Raw genomic sequence first — 13850 nt, 5'->3', positions numbered from 1 at the left:
CCGGCCACGGCGGCCCGGGCGTTGCGTTCGGTGACAAACTGGACGAAGGCGAAGCCTTTGTGAACGGAGCAGCCCACGATCTTGCCATACTTGGAGAAGATGGCCTCCACGTCGCTCTTCTTCACCACCAACGTGTTCAGGTTGCCGATGAACACCCGGGAGTTGAGCGAGCGCGGGTCCGTCTTGTTGGTGACGTTGCTGGCCATGGCCTGGAGGAAAAGAGGGGGGTTGTGGGGGAGGGGGAAGAGAGAGAGAGAGAGAGAGGTGGGTGGTGGGGGGGTCGCCGTGGGGGGAGGAACGCGGAGGTGGGGAGGGATGGGGTGAGGGAGGGGGTGGGGAGGACGTGGGGGGGATGGGGGGGGAGAAATGGCGGGGAGGGGTCAACGTGGTGTCAATCTGGGGTGAAATTGGATGAAAAGGGGAGGAAAAGGGGAGAAAATGGCAAAGAGGAGTCAAAGAGGTGACAATGTGGAGTCAAAAAGGATGAAATGGGGAGAGGTCAACGTGGCGTCAATGTGGAGTCAATGTGGAGTCAATGTGGGGTGAAATTGGATGAAAACATGAGGAAAAGGGGAGAAAATGGTAAAGAGGTGTCAATGTGGAGTCAATGTGGGGTGAAATTGGTTGAAAAGGGGAGAAAAAGGGGAGAAAATGGCAAAGAGGAGTCAATGTGGAGTCAATGTGGGGTGAAATTGGATGAAAAGGGGAGGAAAAGAGGAGAAAATGGCAAAGAAGTATCAATGTGGAGTCAATATGGTGTGAAATTGGATGAAAAGGGGAGAAAAAGGGGAGAAAATGGCAAAGAGGTGTCAATGTGGAGTCAATGTGGGGTGAAATTGGATGAAAACATGAGGAAAAGGGGAGAAAATGGCAAAGAGGAGTCAATGTGGAGTCAATGTGGGGTGAAATTGGATGAAAAGGGGAGGAAAAGGGGAGAAAATGGCAAAGAGGAGTCAATGTGGAGTCAATGTGGGGTGAAATTGGATGAAAAGGGGAGGAAAAGGGGAGAAAATGGCAAAGAGGTGTCAATTTGGAGTAAAATTGGATGAAAATTGGAGAAAAAGGGGAGAAAATGGTAAAGAGGAATCAATGTGGAGTCAATGTGGGGTGAAATTGGATGAAAAGGGGAGGAAAAGGGGAGAAAATGGCAAAGAGGTGTCAATGTGGAGTCAATGTGGTGTGAAATTGGATGAAAACATGAGGAAAAGGGGAGAAAATGGCAAAGAGGTGTCAATTTGGAGTGAAATTGGATGAAAATTGGAGAAAAAGGGGAGAAAATGGGAAAGAGGTGTCAATGTGGAGTCAATGTGGGGTGAAATTGGATGAAAGTTGGGGAGGAAAAGGGGAGAAAATGGCAAAGAGGAGTCAACGTGGAGTCAATGTGGTGTGAAATTGGATGAAAAGGGGAGGAAAAGGGGAGAAAATGGCAAAGAGGTGTCAATGTGGAGTCAATGTGGGGTGAAACTGGATGAAAACATGAGAAAAAGGGGAGAAAATGGCAAAGAGGTGTCAATGTGGAGTCAATGTGGGGTGAAATTGGATGAAAAGGGGAGGAAAAGGGGAGAAAATGGCAAAGAGGAGTCAATGTGGAGTCAATGTGGGGTCAATGTCGAGTCAATGTGGAGTCAATGTGGTGCGAAATTGGATGAAAAAGGGAGGAAAAGGGGAGAAAATGGCAAAGAGGTGTCAATGTGGTATCAATGTGGAGTCAATGTGGTGTGAAATTGGATGAAAAAGGGAGAAAAAGGGGAGAAAATGGTAAAGAGGAGTCAATGTGGAGTCAATGTGGGGTGAAACTGGATGAAAACATGAGGAAAAGGGGAGAAAATGGCAAAGAGGTGTCAATTTGGAGTGAAATTGGATGAAAATTGGAGAAAAAGGGGAGAAAATGGTAAAGAGGTGTCAATGTGGAGTCAATGTGGGGTGAAATTGGATGAAAAGGGGAGGAAAAGGGGAGAAAATGGCAAAGAGGTGTCAATGTGGAGTCAATGTGGTGTGAAATTGGATGAAATGGGGAGGAAAAGGGGAGAAAATGGCAAAGAGGAGTCAATGTGGAGTCAATGTGGGGTGAAATTGGATGAAATGGGGAGGAGAGGTGGAGAAAAGGTGGAGAAATGGGAAGGAGGAGTCAATGTGGAGTCAATGTGGGGTGAAATTGGATGAAAAGGGGAGGAAAAGGGGAGAAAATGGCAAAGAGGTGTCAATGTGGGGTCAATGTGGAGTCAATTTGGAGTCAAAATGGATCACATGGGGAGGAAAGGTGGAGAAAGTTGTGATGGGGAGAGGAAGAGGGTGAAATGGCGGGGAGGGGTCAATGTGGAGTCAATGTGGAGTCAACGTGGTGGAAAATTGGATGAAAAGGGGAGAAAAAGGGGAGAAAATGGCAAAGAGGTGTCAAAGTGGAGTCAATGTGGAGTAAAAATGGATGAAATGGGGAGAAAAAGGGGAGAAAATGGCAAAGAGGAGTCAACGTGGAGTCAATGTGGTGTGAAATTGGATGAAAAGGGGAGGAAAAGGGGAGAAAATGGTAAAGAGGTGTCAATGTGGAGTCAATTTGGAGTCAATGTGGGGTGAAATTGGATGAAAAGGGGAGGAAAAGGGGAGAAAATGGCAAAGAGGAGTCAAAGTGGAGTCAATGTGGAGTCAATTTGGAGTCAAAATGGATGAAATGGGGAGAGGTCAACGTGGTGTCAATGTGGAGTCAATGTGGAGTAAAAATGGATGAAATGGGGAGAAAAAGGGGAGAAAATGGCAAAGAGGTGTCAATGTGGAGTCAATGTGGAGTCAATGTGGTGTGAAATTGGATGAAAAGGGGAGAAAAAGGGGAGAAAATGGCAAAGAGGAGTCAATGTGGAGTCAATGTGGTGTGAAATTGGATGTAATAGGGAGAAAAAGGGGAGAAAATGGCAAAGAGGTGTCAATGTGGAGTCAATGTGGGGTGAAATTGGATGAAAAGGGGAGGAAAAGGGGAGAAAATGGCAAAGAGGTATCAATTTGGAGTGAAATTGGATGAAAATTGGAGAAAAAGGGGAGAAAATGGTAAAGAGGTGTCAATGTGGAGTCAATGTGGGGTGAAATTGGATGAAATGGGGAGGAAAAGGGGAGAAAATGGCAAAGAGGAGTCAATGTGGAGTCAATGTGGAGTCAACGTGGTGTGAAATTGGATGAAAAGGGGAGAAAAAGGCAAAGAAGAGTCAAAGTGGAGTCAACGTGGTGTGAAAATGCATAAAATGGGGAGAAAAGGTCAAGAAAAGCGATGAAATGGGGAGGAAAAGGGGAGAAAATGGAGGAAATGGGGAGAAAAGTTGGGGAAAATGGAGGAAATGTGGAGGAAAGTTGGAGGAAATATGAAGAAAGGTGGGGAAAATGGAGGAAAAGGTGGAGGAAATTGAGGAAATGTGGGGGAAAGGTGGAGAAAAAGGAGGAAGTGGGGAGAAAAGTTGGGATAAATGGAGGAAATGTGGAGGAAAGTTGGAGGAAACATGAAGAAAGGTGGGGAAAATGGAGAAAAAGGTGGAGGAAATTGAGGAAATGTGGGGGAAAGGTGGAGAAAAAGGAGGAAGTGGGGAGGAAAGTTGGGATAAATGGAGGAAATGTGGAGGAAAGTTGGAGGAAATATGAAGAAAGGTGGGGAAAATGGAGAAAAAGGTGGAGGAAATTGAGGAAATGTGGGGGAAAGGTGGAGAAAAAGGAGGAAGTGGGGAGAAAAGTTGGGATAAATGGAGGAAATGTGGAGGAAATGTCAGGAAAAGTGGGGAAAATGGAGGAAAAGGTGGAGAGAATTGAGGAAATGGGGGGAAAAGGTGTGGAAAATGGAAGAAACGTGGAGGAAATGGAGAGAAAAGTGGAAATAAAGAGGAAATGGAGTGGAAGTGAAGTGAAAGTGGAGTGAAAACGAAGAGGAAACGAAGTGGAGTAGAAGAAGAAATAAAGAAGAGATGGAGTGAAGAGGAAATGGAGCAGAAATAAAGAGAAAATAAAAAGGAAACAAAGTGGATAAAAAAAGAAATGAAGAAATGGAGTGAAGTAAAGAGGAAATGGAGTGGAAATGGAGAAGAAATAAAGAGAAAACAAAGTGGAGTGGAAGTGGTAGTAAAGAGAACATAAAGAGGGACTGGAGTGGAAGTGGAGCGAAAGTGGAGTGGAAGTGGAGCGGAAGAGGAAATAAAGAGGAAATTGAGTGAAAATGGAGTGAATGTGGAGCGGAAGTGGTGGTGAAGAGAAGATGAAGTGGAGCGAAAGTGGAGCAGAAATAAAGAGGAAATAAAGTGGAGCAGAAGAGGACTGGAAGTGGAAATAAAGAGGAAATTGAGTGGAAGTGGTGGTGAAGAGGAGCAAATGCGGAGTAGAAGTGGAATGGAAATGAAGTGGAAATAAAGCAGAGCAGAAAAGAAAATAAAGAGGAAATTGAGTGAAAGTGGAGCAAATGCAAAGTGGAAGTGGTGCAGAACTGAAGAGGAAATGAAGTGAAAGTGGTGTGAATGCAAAGCGGAAGTGGTGCGGAAGTGAACTGGAAATGGAGTGGAAGTGGAGCGAATGCAAAGCAGAAGTGAAGTGGAAGTGAAGAGCAAATGGAGTGGAATTGGAGTGGAAGTGGAGAGGAAATGGAGTGGAAGTGGTGTGAATGCAAAGCGGAAGTGATGCGGAAGTGGAGAGGAAATGGAGTGGAAGTGGAGCGAATGCAAAGCAGAAGTGAAGCGGAAGTGAAGAAGAAATGGGGTGGAAGTGGTGCAAATGCAAAGCAGAAGTGGAGCGGAAGTGAAGAGGAAATGGAGTGGAAGTGGAGTGGAAGTGAAGAGGAAATGGAGTGGAAGTGGAGCGAATGCAAAGCAGAAGTGAAGCGGAAGTGAAGAAGAAATGGGGTGGAAGTGGTGCAAATGCAAAGCAGAAGTGGAGCGGAAGTGAAGAGGAAATGGAGTGGAAGTGGAGTGGAAGTGAAGAGGAAATGGAGTGGAAGTGGTGTGAATGCAAAGCAGAAGTGAAGAGGAAGTGAAGAGGGAATGGAGTGGAAGTGGTGTGGAAGAGGAGACGAAGGGGAGCGAATGCGGAGCGGAAGTGAAGCACAAGTAGAAATGAGGAGGAAATAAAGAGGAAATAAATGAAGTGGAGTGGAAGTGGAGAGGAAATGAAGTGGAAGTGGAGCGGAAGTGAACGCCAGCGTGTTCTCAATGCAGCGTCAATGCGATGTGGTGGCACCGGAGGGGAGTGGGGTGAAGGAGGACCACCCCTAGCAGCTCATTAATGGCACTAATTAACGCTGCTAATTAGCACTAATTAGCACGTCTACGAACCCCGATGAAGAAGTTTCTGTCTGCATAGATTGGTTTTGGCGGATGCGGATCTGCTCTATCATTTCCATCGTGTTAAACATCACATCCACGCTCCTACCTTGTTAACGGCGCTAATTAACACCACTAATTAGCAGCAACTACCTCTGACCAGCTTAATTACAATCTCTACAGGCCGTAATTAAGAGCCTTCGTATTTTCACAGTCGGGTTTTAGGATCAGAAACGACCTCTGTGTTCTGCTGTACCATGGAACCGTCATCTCCGTGCTCCTGCCTCGTTAGCGTCACTAATTAACACCACTAATTAGCAACAGGGAGCTCGTTAGATCTTAATTAGAGGCCGAGTTCTCGTGGGTGGGCTTTGGAAACCAGAACCCACTCCAGAACTCGGCGTCCCCATCGTTTCCACCACAGAACCATCGCCTCCCGGCTCCTAACTCATCAGTTCCACTAATTAACGCCACTCATTAGAGCTCTAGAACGTAATTAGAAACCCGGCAGACCCTAATTAGGGGCTCTGTGTCATTCCGGATGGGTCTGGAGAACCCAACCAGCTCCACCACATCGGCATCCTCATCATCTCCGTCACATGCACGCCTCTATCTCATTAGTGCCGCTAATTAGCACCACTAATTAGCATCAGATCATCCCCACAGATCGTAATTAGCAGTTCCGCGTTCCCTTTAATGAGTTTTGGGGAACCCAAATCAGCTTCAGCACTTGGGAGTCCCCATCAGCTCCACAGTGAAACCATCACCTCCGTTCTCCTACCTCGTTAACAGCGCTAATAAACACCGCTAACTCATTAATACCGCTAATCATCACTACTAATTAGCACCAGAAACGATCATTAAGGGCTCTGTTTTCCTGCAGATGGGGTTTGGGATTGCAGAACGGCCCGGGACCCAAACACAGAACCGTTCCTGCATGTGGCTAGCTCGTTAGCACTGCTAATTAGCACCGGTAATAAGTGCCATTAATTAATGTTTTTGATCAGTGCCGTTAATTAGCGCTACTAATTAAAGCCACTAATTACCCCACGGTTGTAACGAGGGAGCTTGATGGCTGCTTGCTGTCCCTGTGTGACCTGAAAGTGCCCCTAATTAGCAAAGCTAATTAACGGCGACGCTAATTAGCGCCAAGCTTTGGGAATACCACTAATTAGGGGTGGAAAAAAAAAAGAGGGGGGGAGAATAGGGGACGGGGGGGGGGGAATGTGGGGAGGGGAATGTTGGGGGGGCCCTGGGGGTGGGGGTTAAGGGGAGGGCGCTAATGAAGGGCGCTAATTAAGAGCACTGATTAAGAGTGCTAATTAGAGGAGCCCTCTTACCGTGGCTTGGGGAGGGGGCGGCGCTCCGGGGGGGTCCAAGGAGGGTCCGTAGTGGGGGGTGGGACGCGGGGGGGGCCCCATTGGGAAGGTGGGGGGGGGGGGTTCGGTTTTGGGGTAAAAACGAACGAAAAAGGGAAAAAAAAAAATAAAATGAAATAAAAAAGGCCAAAAAAAAAAAAAGGTAAAAGAAAACAAAAAAGGGGAAAAAAAGGAAAAAAAGGGAAAAAAAAAAAAGGGGGGGAAAAATCAGGAAAGGGAAAAAAAAAAGGAAATGAAAAGAAAGAAAAATTATAAGGGGGAAATGAGGAACGGGGAAACGGAAATGGGGAGGAAAAGGGGAAAAAGGGGAAATGGGAAAAGGGGTAAAAAAAAAAAGAGGAAAAAGTGGCAAAAAAGTCCAAAAAAAGGGAAAAATGGAAGAGGAAAAAACGGGGGGGAAAGGTTAAAAAAGTGAAAAATTGGAAAAATGGTTTAAAAAAAGGGCAGAAAAGGGGAAAAAACGTCGAAAAGTGGAAAAAATGAATAAAAGGGGAAATGGGTAAAAAGGGGAAAATGGGGGAAAAAAGTTGAAAATTTGGGAAAAAGGGGAAAAAAGAAAAAAAGGAAAAAATGAAAAAAAGGAAAAAAGGAAAAAAGGAAAAAAGGAAAAAAGAAAAAAGGAAAAAAGGAAAAAAGGAAAAAAGGAAAAAAGGAAAAAAGGAAAAAAGGAAAAAAAAGGAAAAAGAGGAAAAAAAGGAAAAAATGAAAAAAAGAGGAAAAAGGAAAAAATTGAAGGAAAAAAAAACGTAGAAAGAGGAAAAATGGGAAAAAAAGAGAAAAATGGACGAAATGGGCAAAGAGGAAAAAGTGAAAAAAGGGCTTTTTGGGGAAAAATGGAAGATAGAAAAGGGGAAAAATGGGGGAAAACGGGAAAAATGGGGAAGAAAAAATGGGGAAAAAAGAGGAAAATGAGGAAAAAAGGGGAAATGGGGAAAAAAGGGGGAAAATTGGGGGAAAAAAGGGGAAATTGGGGGAGGGAAAAGGGGGCAACGGGCGAAAAAAAGGGGGAAATGGGGGGAAAAAGGGAAACTGGGGGTAAAAAGGGGAAAAATGGGGGGAAAAAGGGGAAATTGGGGAAATGGGGGGAAAAGGAAAAATGGGGAAAAAAGGAAAAAGGGAAAAAAAGCGAAAGGGAAAATCTGAAGGGAAAATCTGAGGAGAAAAATGGAAAAAGAGGAAAAAGAGAAAAATGAAAAAAAGGGAAAAAGAAAAAAAGGGGAAAAAGAAAAAATGAAAAAAGGGAAAAAGGGAAAAAATCAAAAATAGGAAAAATAGGGAGAAAAATAGGAAAAAAGAGAAAAAATGGGAAAAAATTGGGAAAAAAATGAAAAAAGGGAAAAGTGGAAAAAGGAAAAATGGAAAAAAGGGAAAAATGGAAAAAGAGTAAAAATGGGAAAATAGAAAAAGGGAAAAATAGGAAAAAATGGAAAAAAGGAAAAACGGGGAAAAATGGAAAAAGGGAAAAATAGAAAAAGGGAAAAAGGGAAAAAATGGAAAATGGGAAAAAAAAGGAAAAAATAGGAAAAAATAGGAAAAAAAAATAGAGAAAAATAGAGAAAAAATAGGAAAAAAATAGAAAAAAAAAAGGAAAAAATAGGAAAAAAAAAACAGGAGAAAAAATAAAAGAGGAAAAAAAAAATTAAAAAAAAAAAAAAACGGGGGAGAAAAATAAAAAATTAAAATAAAAAATTAAAATAAAAAATTAAAAAAAAAATTAAAAAAAAAAAAAAAACCACCATAAAAACCCAAAATGGGATGAAAAAGACCCAAAAGCGCGAAAGGGGAAACGGAGGGGGGGGGGGAAAAACTCGCTTTGATTTTTGGGGTGAAACGGCGGCGTTTTGGGGTTCCCCCCCCTCCCCGCCCCACCCCCCCCCCCGTGCGGCTTTTGGGGCGAAAAGGGGCGGATTTGGGCAAAGGGGGGGGGGGGGGCAGCACTTACTGTTGTTGGCGGTGAAAAAATGGCGCTGCTCGGCCCCCAAAAAACCCTTTTTTGCCCTCAAAACGGTTTTAGGGTGAGAAAAGGGGATTTTGGGGGTGGTGGTGGTGGGGTGGGGGTGCGAAGAAACGGTCCTCGGATCGGCCGGGGGAGCCTGGAAGAGAAAAAGGGGGGGGGGGGGGGGGCGTCAGATTTGGGGGGAAAGAAGAGAAAAGGGCGAGTTTGGGGAAGGGGGAAATGGGGGAAATTGGACGGAAATGGGGGGAAATGGGGGGGAAGTGGGGGGTTTTGGGGGGGAAATGGTGGTTTTGGGGGGAAATGGGGGGTCTTGGGGGGGAAATGGGGGATTTTGGGGGGGAAATGGGGGTTCTTAGGGGGAAATGGGGGGTCTTCGGTCAAAAATGGGGGATTTGGGGGGGGAAATGGTGGTTTTGGGGGGGAAATTGTGGTTTTGGGGTGAAATGGGGGGTCTTTGGTCCAAAATGGGGGGACTTGGGGGGGAAATGGGGGGTCTTGGGGTGAAATGGGGGGTCTTTGGTCCAAAATGGGGGGTTTGGGGGGGGAAATGGTGGTTTTGGGGGGGAATGGGGGGTCTTGGGGGGGGTATGGGTGATCTGCGGTCCAAAATGGGGGGTTTGGGGGGGGAAATGGGGGGTTTTGGAGGGGAAATGGTGGTTTTGGGGGGAAATGAGGGTTCTTGGGGGGGATATGAGGGGTCTTGGGGGACGTATGGGGGGTCTTCGGTCCAAAATGGGGGGTTTTGGGGGGAAATGGGGGCTTTGGGGGGGAAATGGGGGGTCTTGGGGGGGGTATGGGTGGTCTGCGGTCCAAAATGGGGGGACTTGGGGGGGAAATGGGGGGTCTTGGGGTGAAATGGGGGGTCTTTGGTCCAAAAAGGGGGGTTTGGGGGGGGAAATGGTGGTTTTGGGGGGGAATGGGGGGTCTTGGGGGGGGTATGGGTGGTCTGCGGTCCAGAATGGGGGGTTTTGGGGGGGAAATGGGGGGTCTTCGGTCCAAAAAGGGGGGTTTGGGGGGGGAAATGGTGGTTTTGGGGGGGAAAATAGGGGTCTTGGGGGGGGTATGAGGGGTCTTCGGTCCAGAATGGGGGGTTTTGGGGGGGAAATGGGTGGTCTGCGGTCCAAAATGGGGGGTTTTGGGGGGGAAATGGTGGTTTTGGGGGGAAATGGGGGGTCTTGGGGGGGGTATGGGTGGTCTGCGGTCCAAAATGGGGGGTTTGGGGGGGGAAATGGGGGGTCTTCGGTCCAAAATGGGGGGCTTTGGGGGGGAAATGTTGGTTTTGGGAGGGAAATGGGGGCTTTGGGGGGGAAATGGGGGGTCTTGGGGGGGGTATGGGTGGTCTGCGGTCCAAAATGGGGGGTTTTGGGGGGGAAGTGGTGGTTTTGGGGGGAAATGGGGGGTCTTGGGGGAGGTATGGGGGGTCTGCGGTCCAGAATGGGGGGCCTTGGGGGGGAAATGGGGGGTCTTTGGTCCAAAATGGGGGGTTTTGGGGGGGAAATGGGGGGTTTTGGGGGGAAATGGGGGGTTTGGGGGGGAAATGGGGGGTCTTGGGGGGGGTATGGGTGGTCTGCGGTCCAAAATGGGGGGTTTTGGGGGGGAAGTGGTGGTTTTGGGGGGAAATGGGGGGTCTTGGGGGAGGTATGGGGGGTCTGCGGTCCAGAATGGGGGGCCTTGGGGGGGAAATGGGGGGTCTTTGGTCCAAAATGGGGGGTTTTGGGGGGGAAATGGGGGGTTTTGGGGGGAAATGGGGGTTTTGGGGGGGAAGTGGTGGTTTTGGGGGAAAATGGGGGGTCTTGGGGGGGTATGGGGGGTCTGCGGTCCAAAATGGGGGGTTTTGGGGGGGGGAAATGCGGGGTTTTGGGGGGGAAATGGGGGATTTTGGGGGGGAAATGGTGGTTTTGGGGGACATATGGGGGGTCTTCGGTCCAAAATGGGGGAAACTGGGGGGAAAATGGGGGGTCTTGGGGGAGGTATGAGGGGTCTGCGGTCCAAAATGGGGGAAAATCGGGGGGAAATGGGGGATTTTGGGGGGGAAATTGTGGTTTTGGGGAGGAAATGGGGGGTCTTTGGTCCAAAATGGGGGGTTTGGGGAGGCAAATGGGGGGTTTTGGGGGGAAATGGGGGGTCTTGGGGGGGGTATGAGGGGTCTTCGGTCGAGAATGGGGGATTTGGAGGGGGAAATGGGGGTCTTTGGTCCAAAATGGGGGGTTTGGGGGGGGGAAATGGGGATTTTTGGGGGGAAATGGGGGGTCTTGGGGGGGAAATGAGGGGTTTTGGGGGGAAATGGGGGGTTTGGGGGGGGTATGAGGGGTCTTCGGTCCAGAATGGGGGGTTTGGGGGGGGAAATGGGGGGTCTTTGGTCCAAAATGGGGGGGCTTGGGGGGGGGAAATGGTAGTTTTTGGGGGGGAAATGGTGGTTTTGGGGGGAAATGGGGGGTCTTGGGGGGGGGAAATGGGGGTCTTTGGTCCAAAATGAGGGGTTTGGGGGGGGAAATGGGGATTTTTGGGGGGAAATGGGGGGATCTGTATAGAGAATTAAAGGGATTTGGGGTGAAATGAGGGGATTTGGGGTGAACTAGAAGGATTTTGGGGGGAAATGAGGAGATTTGTGGTGAAGTAAATGGATTTTGGGGTGAAATGAGGGGATTTGGGGTGAAAGAAATGGATTTTGGGGGGAAATGAGGGGATTTGGGGTGAAAGAAATGGATTTTGGGGGTGAAATGTGGGGATCTGGAGAGAATTAAAGGGATTTGGGGTGAAATGAAGGGATTTGGGGTGAAAAAATGGATTATAGGGGGGAAATGAGGGGATCTGGGGTGAAATAAAGGGATTTTGGGGTGAAATGAGGGGATTTTGGGTGAAGTAAATGGATTTTGGGAGGAAATGAGGGGATTTGTGGTGAAGTAAATGGATTTTGGGGTGAAATGAGGGGATTTGGGGTGAAATAAAGGGATTTCGGGGGGAAATGAGGAGGTTTGGGGTGGAATGAAGAGGTATTGGGGTGAACCCAGGGGATTTGGGGTGAAATAAAGGGATTTTTGGGGTGAAATGAGGGGACCTGGAGAGAATTAAAGGAATTTTTGGGGTGAAATGAGGGGATTGGGGGTGAAGTAAATGGATTTTTGGGGTAAATGATGGGATTTGGGGTGAAATAAATGGATTTTAAGGGTAAAATGAGAGGATTTGGGGTGAAATAAAGGGATTTTAAGGATGAAATGAGGGGATTTGGGGTGGTATGAAGAGGTTTTGGGGTGAAATAAAGGGATTTTGGGGGTGAAATGAGGGGATTTGGGGTGAAATAAAGGGATTTTGGGGGGGAAATGAGGGGATTTGGGGTGAAAGAAATGGATTTTGGGGTGAAATGAGGGGATTTTGGGTGAAATAAAGGGATTTCGGGGGGAAATGAGGAGGTTTGGGGTGGAATGAAGAGGTTTTGGGGTGAACCCAGGGGATTTGAGGTGAAATAAACAGATTTATGGGGTGAAATGAGGGAATTTGGGGTGAAATAAAGGGATTTTTGGTGTGAAATGAAGGGATTTGGGGTGAAGTAAATGGATTTTTGGGCTGAAATGGTGAGATTTGGGGTGAAGTAAATGGATTTTTGGGGTAAATGATGGGATTTGGGGTGAAATAAATGGATTTTAAGGGTAAAATGAGAGGATTTGGGGTGAAATAAAGGGATTTTAAGGATGAAATGAGGGGATTTGGGGTGGTATGAAGAGGTTTTGGGGTGAAATAAAGGGATTTTGGGGGTGAAATGAGGGCACCTGGAAAGAATTAAAGGGATTTGGGGTAAAATGAGGGGATGTGGGGTGAAATAAAGGGACTTATGGGGTGAAATGAGGGGATTTTAGGGGGAAACGGACCCAATTTGGGTCGAAACGATTGGAATTTGGGGCAACGAAGCGGCACTGAAAGGTGTTGAAGGCATTTTGGGGGGGAATAATGCGATTTTGGGGCGGAAAAATGCGATTTTTTGGGAAAAAAGTGGGGAGAATTTGGGACGCAAGGAATGCACTGAGGGATACGGAGAGCTTTTTGGGGTGAAATACGTGGATTTTGGGGACAGAACACAGGCTTGGGGGCTGGGCGGGACGTTTTGGGGTAGAAAAACGGGTTTTTGGGAAGGAAAAGTGCGCCTGAGGGCTGAAATCGAAGGATTTCAAGCCGGGAAGGGCGGATTTTGGGGCGAAAAAGTGCGGTTTTGGGGCTCTTTCCCCTCCTTTCGGATAGACCGGAAGTGGGGGCCGGAAGGGGCGGGGCTTTGCGTGGCCACGCCCCCTCCGTAAGGCCCCGCCCGCCGCCCTCCCCCCCCCCCCCCCAATTTATCGCCGTTATATCGCGATATCGCCCCCCCCTCCCCTTCCACAATTACCCCCCCCTCCGCCGAGTAAAATCCATCAGAAACGAGGGGAAAAAAAAACCCAAAAACCTTCAAAACGTGGAGGGAGGGGGGTAAAAAAAAAAAACAAAAAACCCCTCAGAGCGACCCGAAACCGCCGCGATTCTCCTCACAACGCGGCAAGTGCGCCACAAACGGCGGCCGATGGCCCCGTGAAGAAAATAAACCCCCCTCCCCCCCCCAAAACGTCCCGGACTGCCCCCAAAACGCCGACCGTTTTCCCTCAAAATGGGGTAAAAATGAAAGAAAAACGGCCCTTTTTGGGGGGCCTAGGCCTCACCGCTGGGCCCCGCCGCCGCCGCCGCCTCCTGGCTCGGGGGCTCCGCACAAAATGGCGCCCGCACCGCCCTCTGCGCCGCTCGGGCGCGGGAGCGCTGGGCCACGCCTCCTTCCTCCGCTCCCGGCGTTCCCATTGGCTCGCCGCGCTGTCGCTCTGCCGCGCGCCCAATCGGGAGGCGAGGGGGCGTGGAGGCTCCGAGAGGCTCCAGCCGCTCATTGGGCGAGCGGAAAGCTCGTCAGCCCACCACCCAATAGGAGAACGAATAGCAGCGTAGCCCCGCCCAGTGAGGAGAACGGAGGAGAGCGCATGCGCTCACCCCGCCTCTTCGCTCCGCTCTTTCCCACCATTGGCCAGCGGCGGAAGGCGGGAGCGGAGCGCAGCGCGCGCAGCGATTGGTCGACACCGCGCAGTGCCGCGCTGCGATTGGCTCCCACCAGAAGGCGGGGCTAGAGGGTGCAGCGCGCGCAGCCATTGGCTGACCCCACAGGCGCGCTGCGCGCTAATTGGCTGAGCCCCCCCTCTTCAGCGCCGCCGTCCCGAAAAGAGCGCTTTT

General features: G+C 48.8%; 1 protein-coding gene across 1 annotated transcript; it reads right to left on the bottom strand.

The window, feature by feature from the left end:
- Positions 1-13374, bottom strand: HNRNPC (heterogeneous nuclear ribonucleoprotein C; the record flags this gene model as incomplete). Its single annotated transcript, XM_040656813.2, is given in 3 exon segments — positions 1-209; positions 8601-8751; positions 13298-13374. A coding segment is annotated over 1 exon segment (206 nt), but the record flags the coding sequence as incomplete, so codon positions are not given.
- Positions 13375-13850: the final 476 nt, after the last annotated feature.

The sequence above is a fragment of the Gallus gallus genome (assembly GCF_016699485.2).
Source record: "Gallus gallus isolate bGalGal1 chromosome 35 unlocalized genomic scaffold, bGalGal1.mat.broiler.GRCg7b 35_unloc1, whole genome shotgun sequence".
Lineage (NCBI taxonomy): Eukaryota > Metazoa > Chordata > Aves > Galliformes > Phasianidae > Gallus > Gallus gallus.
This window is presented reverse-complemented; position numbering and strand designations above follow the sequence as displayed.